The following is a 14,213-nucleotide window of genomic DNA, read 5'->3' as shown; positions in this document are numbered from 1 at the left end:
GTGTTTGAAGAATTGAAGCGTAGCAACTTCAACTTCTACACATTCAACCCCGAGAAGCCCCCTGTTAAGGTCGTCTTGCAGGGTTATCATGACCGTCCAATCTCCGACCTGAAGGTTGCCCTTTCGGACGCCGGAAAAAAACCGCGGGAGATAAAAGTGCTCTCGCGAAAGACAACAGCCACGGGTGTGCACACACTGTACCTGTTGTACTTCGACCGCGGCACCGTCAAGCTCAAAGACCTGCGGCGGACTAAGACGTTGGACGGTTTTTGGGTAAACTGGCGGTTTTACACCAAGAACCCGACGGACGTGGCACAATGCCACCGTTGCCAGAAATTCGGCCACGGCTCGCGGAACTGCAACCTCCGGCCCCGCTGCGTGAAGTGCGGTGAGTCACACCTCTCGGAGGCGTGCGCACTGCCACGTAAGGCTGACTTGGGGGACAAGGCAGAACAAACCAAGCCGCGCGTAAAGTGCGCGAACTGTGACGGCAACCATACCGGCAATTACCGCGGATGCGTCGCGCGCAAGGCCTACCTCGAGGAGCAGGAAAAGAGGAAGAAGAAAGCGTCCCACCCTCCTCAGCGAAGTACGAGCGCAGCCGTTCCTGAAGCTGGACAGCGTACGGTTCCAGCGGAAAACTCAGCGTTCCCTCCTGGTTGGGGGCGTTCGTTCGCCAGCGTGGTCGCTGCCGGTAGCGGCAGTACGGCCCAGCAAGAAGTCACCGGGGAAGATCTCTTCACCCTGCCGGAGTTCTTTGCTCTCGCGGGGGAGATGATGACGCGGTTTCGGAGCTGCCGGCACAAGGCAGAACAATTCCTGGCCCTTGGGGAACTGATGATCAAACACATCTACAAAGGATAAATGACCTGTAATCTAGATATAAGCTTTCTCTTCCTCTATCCCCTTTCCTTTGCAATTTCTGTAAGTTTTTTTTTATAGTTTTTTCTTACTCTTGCTAGTGCCTTAGTTAAAGAAATAATTGTTCCTAAATGGATTATGATGCAACACACAGCTGTAAGGAACTCCAAAACTCTGTTATGCACTTCAAAATAACTCATTGTATCTTGATTATTCACCAATAAAACCGAATTGAATTGAATTGAAAAAGGTGACTTTTTTTGAAAATAGACGCAGTTTTCCATTTTTTCAAATTAGTGCACATGTTTGCCCACTTTTGAAAAAAATATCTTTGAATAGCTGATAAAATTCTCTATATTTTGCTTTTTTTAACTTTGTTGATATGACCTTTAGTTGCTGAGATATTGCCATGTAGGAAAACAGGAAAATTGATGTTTTCTAAGTCTCACCCAAACAACCCACCATTTTCTAACGACGATATCTCAGCAACTAATGGTCCGATTTACAATGTTAAAATATGAAACATTCGTAAAATTTTCCGATCTTTTCGAAAACAATATTTTCATTTTTTTTAATCAAGACTAACATTTCAAAAAGGCGTAATATTGAATGTCTGGCCCTTTTGAAATGTTAATCTCGATTTGAATTTTTTTCACTTTTTTGCGACCAATATTTCGATTTTTTGAAAAAAATCTGTATTGATTCGAAAATTAATAACTCGGTCAAAGATTTTTTGCACAACCTGGGAATTTCTGAAAAGTTGGCAATTTATGTCCCCTAAAACATATCAAAGAATAAAACAAAATTAAAAATAGTTTTTTTTTTAAATCAAGTTCTAGTGACAAAAAGTTAAATTTAAAAAAACCATTTTTTTTTAAAGTGTTTCATTTTTTTTCAGTGTAGTCCTTATACCACAACCTACAACTTTGCCGAAGACGCCAAATCGATCAAAAAATTCCTACAGAAGATACAGATTTTTGAATTTTCATACATCATTTTTGTATGGATAGCTGCCAAATTTGTATGGAAATTTATATGGACAAACTAATGATACAAAATGGCTTCTTTTGGCATACCGAAGGCACCAATGTTCAGAGATCACAAAAAGAAAAATAGAAATCAACATGCTATATTTGATATTTTTACCTGCAGATACATAAGTTCATCGATGTCGGTCAGATTGTTCTTTCTGAGGTACAGCTCCTGGAGGTTTATACAGTTTTCAAAGTCTGCCAGTGTGCTTATCCGGTTGACACTGAAACAAAGAGAATAATTAAACAATTAAAACATGATGTATCCCAATTAGTAATCGGTATTGTTTAAGATTACAACCGCATAAAAAACACGTGTACCATTGCAAATGTAAAGCAACAGAAGCAACACTTTTGCTTTCAATTGCCGGTTGCCGGAAACAATGAGCATCTTCAACGGAAACGGACGGACCAATCCGCACCGGAGCGATACATATCGGTTTCAATGGTCGATCTTATCCTCCCCCCGGTCTGAAGACCAAGCCCACAGACAAAGCGTCGGCAATTACCGGCAAAATACGCTATAAATTGAAGCCACAACGCTTTATGATACGCTGCGAATAAAGATCGAGAAACAAAAAAAAACACAAACCAACGCAACTAACTCGGCTTGAGTAGTTGTTGTTTCTGCATTGGACGTTTTGCTTTGTCTTACCACACTCCGTTAGATTTTAATCTATTCTTATGGCCGCGCCACGGTTGATATGCTAAAGTGCAGTGGAGCGAGCAACATGCACGCAACTTTCGCGAGCCAACGACCTTTGACTGCAAGTTCAACCCACCCAAAAGAGAGGAAGAGGCGCTTCATTAGGGTGTAATATCAAAATCGATTTTCCAGCACAGTATTTTTTCAGTTCCTTTTGGGGTCCTAAACAACTCCCCAAAGTTTGGCAACGATTGGTTTAATCCTAACTTTGCGCAAAGCGATTCAATTTTTCGTATAAATTTATATGGGAAAAAACATTTTTTTGGATTTTGATATTTATAAAATCCACGTTTCACGCTGTACTAAAACCGGATTTATATTCGGATGCTCTGGAAGGTGCTCTACAACTTTCCCGAAGAGAGTATGGTGCTAGCTTGTCCCTGAATGAAGATACAGCGTCCTCAAAACTCGTCTAAAACGTGATTTTCGAGCAAAAAAACACGTTTTAGACGAGTTTTGAACACGCTGTATCTTTTTTAGGAGCAAGTTAGCACCATACTCTCTTCGGGAAAGTTGTAGAGCACCTTCCAGAGCATCCGAATATGAATCCGGTTTTAGTACAGCGTGAAACGTGGATTTTATAAATATCAAAATCCAAAAAAAATGGGTTTTCCCATACAAACCAATATTACACCCTAGCGCTTCATGCTGGTTGCACTTTTCGTGATTATCTTGAGTACTGCTTGAAAACGGAAGTGTACAATTCGATGAATCAGGTAATATTAGTGTAGTTTTGTAACAGATTTTCTGAAGAACAATGTAACGAACCACAGTTCAACCAATTTTGTTCTGAAATTTGGTTGAGTATTGATGCCAGAATCTCGAGTTATAAACAAAAATGTTAACATGAAACGTGCATGCAAGAGTGACAAAACGACCGCGGAACTACATTTCACATGAAGAGTGTTAAAATTGCACCGAGTTTTCACAGTTTTTTGTTGAATATCTCAGGATTGAAATCTAGTTTTGAGGTTTCAATTTAGCCTAGAGCGTCCAATTTCCCGGGGTTACAAATTTCCCGGGAAACGGGAAATTTTCAACCGATTTCCCGGGAATTCACGGGAAATTTTAAATTTATTGAAAATTGTTCTTGGCTCTGAATTCATGCTCCACAATCATAAAATTTGTTTTAAACTATTTATCCTTCTAACACTCATTGTTGCACGAGTGCTCCATAATTAACCATAAGTAAATAGTAATTTCTTGAATACTAGGTATTCCACTGTTTGTAGCTGTTGAGTTGAGTTGAAGTAATTCTTCTTGCACAAACCTTTTTAAAATATTTGATGATAGGTACCAATTCAATCTTCATCTCATTCGATCATGGTATACAAAAACGTAAAAACCTCAATAATTATTTTGCTTTGGCAGGAAAGGGTTATTATCTTTTTTTTTAATTAATTGTTACCTAAACAGCTTACCAACATTGAATTAATTTCATTAAGATAAATCATTTTCCAGATGCTTCAGAAATCAATATTAACAGCTATAAATCTTAATATCAAATTTTCTGTATTGAACAAAAATATGTTGAGTTTCTTCATTTATTTATATTTTTCAGAGCATTTTCAAACAAATGATTCCAAAAAGTTAAGAAAATGTATACTTCCGCAGGAATTTCGGGAATTATATTTATACAGGAAATCCCGGGAATTCCCGGGATTTTTTTCCCGGAACGGGAAGTTGGAAAAATTAAGCAACATATGTGTCATTTCACCTCAACTGTACACAATAAAGTACAAATTCGAAATCGATTCGAAAATTATCTTGAGATAGCGATTTTATAAGCTTTAAGTAGCAGAATTTAACTATAACGCGATGAAAATCTGATGAAGACATTCGGTTCGGCGTCCAATTTTCTTTAAAAATAACTGTCAAGTTTTGCTTTATCATTTTTTTTGTTTCCGAGGCATGGTCATTTGAAAAAGACATTTTTAGAAAAAATGTTTTGATAGTATCAATTGCTCCACCAAATTTGAGCTTGATGCATTTCGTGCATTTCGATCGGTGTGCCAGTTGGCGCGAAATGACCCATATATAACTATGTGCCTTTCCAAAAGCATAACCTTAAAAACACGATAATTTATTACAACGCACTATCAATAATTGAATTCAGCCAGCAGGCATAATGATTAACGTCGTTCATTAAGTTTCGGGTCAAAAACCAAGCAATTTTACAGTGGCAGCTTACGCGTGGCATTACATCATCAGCTTTACTTCTGAAACTATAAAATGATTGTTTTATTTAACTTGGAAGCACGCTGTCTGGTGGGTTACGCCTGGATGTTGGTTTCGGCAATTTTTCGATTTTGGTATTTATATTTAATAATTTTTAAGATCATATTTTGAAATAATTCAATTTAAACATTCAAAATTCAAAAACAAACATTTCAACTTAACGTAAAAGTAAATCAAACTTATGTATAAATAAGAATGAAAATTGTTCAAAGAAATGTACACGAGATCTACATCAGTGTTTGTAAATTTGGTTGATCCAAGATAGGAAGGAACTGCCCAGCTATAAAAACAATCAACCATTTGTATAGTTCCAGCAAACTGCACACGTGCCAAAGCCGCGGAAAAGTGTCTCATGGCGAAGCTCATCACCGCGGCAGCAACCACACCGTAAAGATCTGTTATCTCGCTTCCGATGGCTATGTAACTATAAAAAGTGAAAGATAGTGGAATCTGCTGGCTTGGCGTTGGTGGGCGGCGCGATTATGGCAACCAACAGCGCCTTGTGTCGTACCTTAAGCCGCCGATACTGAGGCGATGTTAGCACCACAAACAGCAATATCGAGCATGGACTCAACACCGGCAACAAACGCTTTTCCACTTTCTTTTTGCGCGGTTTAGGAAAATTCATAGATCAGATCGTATCCAACACTAATGGAATGTTTATTTTGCTGTGGTTTAATTACTTTAATTGTTGGATTTTGTCCGATGAAAGTTGTTTGGTTTGAATTTTGAAGGGCATTAATTTTTGTGGCTTTTTTACTGCACTGCTGAGTTTACATAAAATAAAAAAGCATTCAAAATAGGATTGTTGGTCGTTCCACACAAGGTTTGAAGGCACTTATGTTATTGGAGTGACTCGGCTCTATTATTATTTTTTTAACTCCTGAATAGGGCTAGTGATTTTCACAATTTCCAATCCACGAAATTTGATAAATACCATGGAATGTCACGAAATTTTAAATGTTCAGTTGATAAATCATTTCCCAGTTCATCTAAGGTTTAAGATTTAAGTATAATCACTTCACTAGATTTTTAACCAGCATTTTGGAAACAGCTACGCAATAAAAAATGCATGTCAGATTAAGAAATATTTGTTGAAGATATTGTTCATTAGAATATTCAATGAAATGCAGCTAACTAATTGTGCATGTTCAGCTAAAGTTCAAAAAGATTGTTTATTGTTAAGATTGAATAATTTATAATTCAATTGGTTTGAAATACAGCACATGTTGATATAAAATTTAAATTTGCAATTCGCGAAATTATTAATAAATTTCAAAGAAGTGCTATCAATGAAGTTTTGCCTTACCTTTATAAAAATATTGAAATTTTCCTACTCCTAAAATTTAGGAAAACAAACAAAATTGTATTACAATTATTTTACTGATGCTAATCTTGGTGAATATGTCTTTTAGAATGTGCTTCATTATGAGATATTTGAGCAAATTAAATTTCTAAAATCGCAATGAAATGAGAGCTTCAGAATTATTTCAATACAACTTGCTTTCGAATATTAATTTGTGTCAGGGAGTTTTTAACAAGTATCTTGAACTACTGCTAACTTTGTAGACGATTTTTGCCTTCCTCACCTCACTGAGGAAAGGCTATAAAATCACTCGAAAAATGAAAATCCTAATTTAACCTCCAAGATCCACCTTCACGTATACATATCGACTCAGAATTAAATTCTGAGCAATTGTCTGTGTGTGTGGTGGGATGTTGATCAAAAAATTTGCACTGGGTTATCTCGGCACTGGCTCAACCGATTTTGTCTGTTTTAGTCTCATTCGATCCGTCTTGGGGTCCCATAAGTTGCATTTAAAAATTATAAAGTTTACTTAAGTACTTCAAGTTATGCTAAAAAACGATTTTAACAAAAATCCGGAAGATTGTAAAAAAGTTGGTTTTTGTAAGAAAACCACCAAAATCATACACCCAGAACTGGTAGTAGTAAAATGGAACTATGTGCGGACTGAGATGATAAATCCCGAAACGACCAAGAGTACTTTACTCATGGGTTCATCTTCAAAAAAAGTTCACATATAAAAATAAGTACCGGTACCGAGACTCGAACCCCAGACCTTCGGCATATTGAACTGTGCCTTTGCCGTATGAGCCACCATGGTTCGGTGACTAAGTGGCGGTCATTTGTCCATATACACTGAAAAAAACCAATTCTCGAAATCGTGAATTAAATTCACGAATGCGAGAACCACGAAGGAATTTATTCACGTTCATGGTGCAAATGCACCATACTCATGAATAAATTCCTTCGTGGTTCTGACATTCGTGAACTTAATTCACGATTACGAGAATTGATTTTTTTCTGTGTAAGCCAATCAGTAGGAAGAACTGTTCCAATGAACGAATGAACACGCGAGAGGACTATACTCTCGCAAAATAGCACTTTCCTCACGTTGTTTTCGTGAGGACTATCCCCTCGTTCTTTAACTTTGGGTGTACCATATTATACATTTTTAAAATATTGAAAAGACCTTTCCAACGAGTTCACAAGATTGAAGATCTGACAACCCTATTAAAAGTTATAAGCACTTAAGTGCTCTGAAATATGAAGATCTGACTACCCAATCTAATGGTATGAATAATGAGTCAAATTGATAGAACACTGAAAGTTCCGCCCTTTTGTGTCTATTTTGGATAGCATTACCCTTTAAATGTGAGGAAGGCAACAAACACATTGGAGTGGATTAAGTAACGGTTTTGTTCATAATTATGCTGAAAGACAAATAAAATAAACGTTTTGAGCAGTTTTTAGAGTGCCGTGAAATTGCCGTAAACTTCAATTAATTTGTTAATTCCGGTTTTAAAATAGTGTGAAACGTGAATATATAAATATCAAAATGAAAAAAAAAATTTCCCATAGAAAATTGAATCGCTTTGCGCAAGGTGAGGACTTAATAACCAATCGTTCCCAAACGTTGGGGAGTTGTTCAGGACCCCAAAAGGAACTTGAAAACCGCTGTGCTTGAATTTTTTTTTTTCGATTTTGATATTACAACCTAATGGTCATACACTATTTAGAAATTTATTTTTAAATGCAAAATCAAGTTTGCAATCGAGAATAAATCGCAACGTTTTTAATTTACAGGCTTTTTAGGATGACATTTTGAAAAAATGTTCAGTTTTTTGCAATTCGAAAATATTGCATAAAATAAAACTGCATCTTGAAAAAAAATAAAAATAAATCGAAAGGCTGAGAAAACAAATCTTTTAAGATTGTTTGTTTTTCTCAGTGTCACATTAAAAGCCGTTGTGAAATTTTCTGAGTCCTTCAAAATAAAAATCCTTTGGAAGAAGTTCGTTCCATCTACGAGCGGAATAAAGTTGGCATCGAGCACCTAATGCTGTGATATCAGCACCTTGACGTTCAATTATAGTTTCTATAAGGCGTTTCAGCCTTGATGTAAAAAAGCTCAATAGGAAGTTTCAATCGAAAGTTTAGCAAAATAATATGTTAACAACAACAATTGAGATGGAAATAGAACCGAATCCTTATCCTGCCAAACATACGCTCCGCAGTTTCAATTTGCTCCGAAACTATCCTGTGTGACTCAGGTTCACTGTAAGACGCGTGTATAAAACAGAAATAACCTTTTACAGTGCCAGTTAAACCCACCCGCAAGTCTACCCGCAACGTCAATCAATGACCGTAACCTCGGGCACGGGAGACCTTTCGTCGGCACGAGAAAGCCACGAGTAACCAGATCCACGATTGTACCTTGACAATTTGTTTGTCTTCCAAGCCCCACAATTTTGCTATTCCACCGCAGAACTGAACTGCGCGCCAAAACCACCAGCAGCAGCAGCAGTCTCGTTAACTGGCATGACTCCAGCCAGCCAGCTCTCCAATAGCTCCCCGGAGAGCACAAACCGGTCTTTTGGAATTACTGACTTTTCCTCAACTCAACTCCTAGTGCTGAATTTTTCTATAGCGCAACCAGTTGGATAAATTTATATGAAGGCCTATAACAGTAAAATTTCCTTGGCCATTATCGTCTTATGATCATCGCACAGTAGTTGAGCTTACTGGAAATTGTAAAGCAAGGGGTAATGATTTTACAACCGTTCAAGCTCAGCCATTAGCTGCATTATCAATGCACTCTACTAAGAGACGTAAGAGCTCCAGCTGTGGCCGCCTAAGTGACGTAACTCAAGTCTTATCAGCTTGAAGAAAGGCGTTCAGCTCAAGCTTAACAATTACGCGGTGGTGATCTAAAATGCACTCAGTTTAACCAATCCTCAAACCCATGGCCAAAATGACCTTTTTGGGAGATGGTTCACCGTGTAGTCAGTTTGTAAAGCTTCTCCTACGCAAAACCAAACCAAGAGACCTTGCGAGAAGCAGAAATCTTGAATGGAACCCACCAAAACAAGTTCACAGAACTACACGCCAACTCGACCCGCCCAACCCTGACCTTGATTTCACTCTCCCCCTGGGCCCCGCACCTGGGGTGTGGGACTCGCCTTTTGTAAGCAAATTTAAAATATCGCCAGCGTGAACAACTACAACAAAAAAAAAACGGTGAGAAACTGCCGCAAAATGACGGCATTAGTGGCCACCTTCCTTCCGAAAGTCGTCGGTCGGTGTGGCATTGCATGTCGAGTGACGATATGGTCCCCCTCGGATTACGGCGCTGCTGACAACCGAAAAAGCTTTCCATTCATGTGTGTTTGCGGTGTGGTTTGGTTTTCCATGGAAAATAGGTTTTTTTAAAACGTTTTTTGCGCTTTCCATGCTCGCTCATTCCAACACGAGGTGGAGTGTTTGTTTATTTTGCGTGTGTGTAAATGGATTGACGCCTCATTTGGAACGATTTATTTGGAGTACACAAACAATCGAAATCGCAAATTGATGGACAAGGTGAACAAAACAAAAATCGATGTTCTATTTAGAAAAGCAGTGGACACTGTATTTTAACATGTTTGATTGGATTTATTTACCTTGTGATTGTGCATGTTGGTATCTCGATGAAGTTTTTAACACTGGAACGGCCAACGCATGTCCAACTTACACGGACGCCCAAGCCTCCCAAAAAAGTTGGAACGGTAAATTCAACACGCAGGTTCTCGGGCATAACTCAACTAACCGGTCCGATTCTTGTTTCCAGTGATATGTAAGAATATCTAGATGATCCTAAAATTTTGCAGAACTTGATTTGAACAAATCTGTAATTTCTGCGACTGAAAACATCGTTCCAACTTTTTTTAAACGACTGCCTCCACGGAATTTTCGGTGATTTTATTTTTTTTTACATACGAAAAAAAGTTGGAACGATGTTTTTGATCGCAAAAATTACAGATTTGATCAAATTAAATTCTGCAAAGTTCTAGAAAAAAAGAATCATCTTGATTGGTTGAGTTATGCCCAAGAACCAGCGAGTTAAAATTACCGTTCCAACTTTTTTGGAGCCTAATGGGGACAATCTGGTAAAATCAACAGTATGGCCGCAGAAATTTTATATTTCTAGTTTGAGAAATTAGTACTAAGAATGAAATTAGGGTAATTCTCTACCAACTCACACGAAATCGAGAAAACTTGTCCCGACCCCTCTCCGATTTGCGTGAAACTTTGTTCTAAGGGGTAGCTTTTGTCCCTGATCACGAATATGAGGTCCGTTTTTTGATGTCTCGTGACGGAGGGGCGATACGACCCCTTCAATTGTTGAACATGCGAAAAAAGAGGTGTTTTTCAATAATTTGCAGCCTGAAACGGTGATGAGATAGAAATTTGGTGTCAAAGGGACTTTTATGTAAAATTAGACGCCCGATTTGATGGCGTACTCAGAAATCCGAAAAAATCGCATTTTTCATCGAAAAAAAACACTAAAAAAAGTTTTAAAAACTCTGCCATTTTCTGTAACTCGAAAAATTTTTTTTTTTTGAACATGTCATTTTAAGGGAAATTTAATGTACTTTTTGAATCTACATTGACCAAGAAGGGTCATTTCTGGAGTTTTTTTTTTTAAAGGACCAATAAACCAAATTTCCAGTTTTTGCTTTTTGGGTGTTTTTGAAACCGCCTTGAGTCAGGGGTATTGAAAAACACCCAAAAAGCAAAAACTGGAAATTTGGTTTATTGGTCCTTTAAAAAAAAAACTCCAGATTTTTTCATTTAGAACAAAATTTTTCATTTTCAAATTTCGAGTTTTGAAAAAGTTCTTTTTTTGCGTTTATATCTTTGTTTCGTCGTCTGTGTCTGTCGCGGGTGAACATGAACGGGCATGATAAACGGCGACCAACTTTTTCAAAACTTTTTTTTTCGTAAAATCGCGATAACTCGTGATGTTTATAAGAAAACACCTTATATATACATATCAAATTTTTTGTAATTGTCTGCTCTACAGACACACTGGTACACTCTAAAAGATAACCAAAGTTAAAAAAACACGAAATTTTAAAATGAAAAAAAAAATGTTCTGATGAAAAAATTACCCTTCTGAGTCATTATAGATTCGAAAAGTACATTAAATTTCCCTTAAAATGACTTATTTCAAAAAAATTTACAGTTAAGTAACGGAAAATGGAAGAGTTTTTAAAACATTGTTAGTGTTTTTTTCGATGAAAAATGCGTTTTTTTGACAGAATTCTGAGTACCCCATCAAATCGGGCGTCTAATTTTACATAAAAGTCCCTTTGACACCAAATTTCTATCTCATCACCGTTTCATGCTGCAAATTATTGAAAAACACCTCTTTTTCGCATGTTCAAAAATTGAAGGGGCCGTATCGCCGTACGCTAATCGGAGAGGGGTCGGGGCAACTGCTGTGTGAGTTGGCGGAGAATTACCCATTAGGTTTCATTTAAGATATGAAAAATACAATTCTCCTGAACGAGTAGTATTACTGCCAATGACTTGTGCTCCGGTGAAATACGCAACTTTTGGTAACCAAACATGTATCGATCAGGTCATCGTTAAAATTTTAAAAGTTATCGCAGTTTTGATTTCAAAAAATCACATCTCCAAATCGTGGGATTGAAAATTCTCAATTTTTGGATATATTATCTTGAATATTAAAAGGAATCAGGGAAAAATATTTTCAGATATGGGCTCTTTGATTTATGAGACATTCAAATCAGCAAATGAAGTTCCTCAACATATGTTTCCTGAAAAGACCAACTAATAACGATTTTTTTGAATTATGGCGTTATTGAATTGGGTCAGCCGTTCCGGAGATATGATTAGGCTAGTACAAATTTTATTTAAAGTTTGCTGCTCTGCTTGACGATCAGCTGCTTCAGCACGTACTCGAACCCTCTCTTCGCCTTCTGCCTCGGACTTAGGACTTCGGTGGACAAGTCCACCGGATTGCCTGGTTTGTAACGGTGGGCAGATTCGGTGGCGGTTATGGTCGCGACAGGGATGTTCCTCGGAACAAAATGGCGGCGTCGCGACCGGCAGTTCCCACACCGGAACGGTGTAGAGCTGCGATCGTCTGGCGTGACGATCGCCGTAGGGGACACTGCGGGTGTCGTGTGGGTCACACGGGCTTCCGGCACCCAGGGTTGGGCTGGCCGAACGGTACGCGAAGCGTACACACCGAGGGATCTATAGGGCACAATGGGGCAGCGTTAGAAGATGGCGGAAAGGAAATGGGTTGGATGATTCGGGCATTTGTTGCTTTGGGATCGTCCTCTACCTGGTTGTCCAGTTTCTGCACAGGTTCTCCTGCAGCTCGTCCGGATCTTCCGATCGACGGACCCTTTGCTTCCGGTCTTCCGCAACGGTTCCACTTCACTTTCACTTGACGGCGAACGTAGCTGGTTCGACCGTCCACTTCTTAAATCACCAGGCAAGTGACCGATCCAATGGCGCAGATTCTCCAGCGATCCTCAACCTCATCCATCCTTCCCGTTTCGCCCCATTCTCATCCTATTTCGCCCTAGCGAATCCATTGTCCTTCTCGTGGCGCTCTCTGGTGGTGACTAGCGCAACTACTCCAGCGTGCAACGTTGGTAGCGTCCATTGAGTGATTCGACAGAAACGTACACGCATCCTGGTGGCGAGTAGAAGCACTACGCGACGATGTTCGGAATGACAGCGTGCTTGGAAATATTCAAATTTTACCAGTTTTTGATTTTTAATTCATTCAAATATGTTTTAACGTCGATGAAAGTTGTTGTAAAGTGTGGCAATCGCATAAACGGATCGAATGATATATAAATCATAGGGACTGAGTTAATTTTTCATGATTTTTTCCTCAAATTAACCAAAAAGCTCTTTTGAAAAATTGATATAATTGATTGATAATGCACCTTATGTGTGTATTATTGAAAGATCAAATTATTAGAGTCATATTACAGCATAATTACAATAATTTTCTAAAAAAATGGCCAGTTGTTCGAATTTTTCCAAAAATTTCCAAAAAATCACCAAAAAGCATTTTCAAGGTCAATATTTTGGTCAAATAGGAAGAAAAGTATTGTTTAAACACTTTTACATTACATTTGATCATTACTTTCAACTTTTGCATTATTTAACTCAAGTTATCCAAAATATCGATCATCTTTTTAGAAAAATCGCTTAAATAAAATACCAGTCACAATTAATCACTACAAATCACCACGCATTATGCTCGTTAGCGAAATTGCCACACTTTGCAATACCCCACTTTTCTGAAAATGCTTGATTTTTCATTATAAACGCGATTTTTCCCTAAAAACTGCTCAAAATGTATGGGGGCTGTCATTCCGAACACCGCTGGAACAACAGCGAACCTAGCGGAAAAAATGTCGTCGAATTCTTCAATTGGCGTTGGACAGCTACTCGAGTGGGGATGTTCCGCTCTCCAGCTTTCACAGGGTTCCCTTTCGGCATGCTAATTTACGCGTCGCGGAACAACAGTCTCACCACTCTTGAAGCTAACCTAACCACTGGTTACAACATATAGAACTAATAGAAGTAATTGAAATTACTTCACACGTGTGCATGTGAAAACAGTGAATTTCGCCAAAAACTTCATCATTTTTTTTTTTTTTTTTTGAAATAAGTTATGCAACGTTCATATTTTAATAAAGTGGAAAGCTGTAAAGGAAACTAAAATATAGGTATTCTATATTAATTAATGAGTGACGACACAACATTTTTATCGGCTGAACCCCAAACATACTTTGCACTTATAAACCAGTCACCTCGGGATTCGAACTCATAACATTTGGGTTATGAATAGAATTTATTGAAATATTATTGAAATTGGAGGAATAATTTTTGAAAAATCTCTATGCAACGATTTATAATTTAAGCAGCAATTTATTTAAAAATTAAATCACTACATTTTACCAGGTTGAATCACCTCTTTTACAATATTTTTATATATAAACTAGATCGTTGATTTTTTTTTACAAATTTGTTGTTTACC

The 14,213-nt window shown here is 37.9% G+C and overlaps 1 protein-coding gene across 5 annotated transcripts in view; it reads right to left on the bottom strand.

Annotated features, from left to right (window-relative positions):
• The window catches only part of LOC120421378 (transcription factor mef2A), a 53,190-nt gene that overhangs the window by 19,960 nt on the left and 19,017 nt on the right, over window positions 1-14,213 (bottom strand). For all 5 annotated transcript variants that reach the window (XM_039584570.2, XM_039584571.2, XM_039584574.2 and 2 more), the window contains one exon: window positions 2,008-2,116. In XM_039584570.2, coding sequence (XP_039440504.1) covers window positions 2,008-2,116 — 109 coding nt within the window. The remainder of the gene's footprint in view (window positions 1-2,007; window positions 2,117-14,213) is intronic.

This window comes from Culex pipiens, chromosome 3, assembly GCF_016801865.2.
Source record: "Culex pipiens pallens isolate TS chromosome 3, TS_CPP_V2, whole genome shotgun sequence".
In the NCBI taxonomy this organism is placed as follows: Eukaryota; Metazoa; Arthropoda; class Insecta; order Diptera; family Culicidae; genus Culex; species Culex pipiens.
This window is presented reverse-complemented; position numbering and strand designations above follow the sequence as displayed.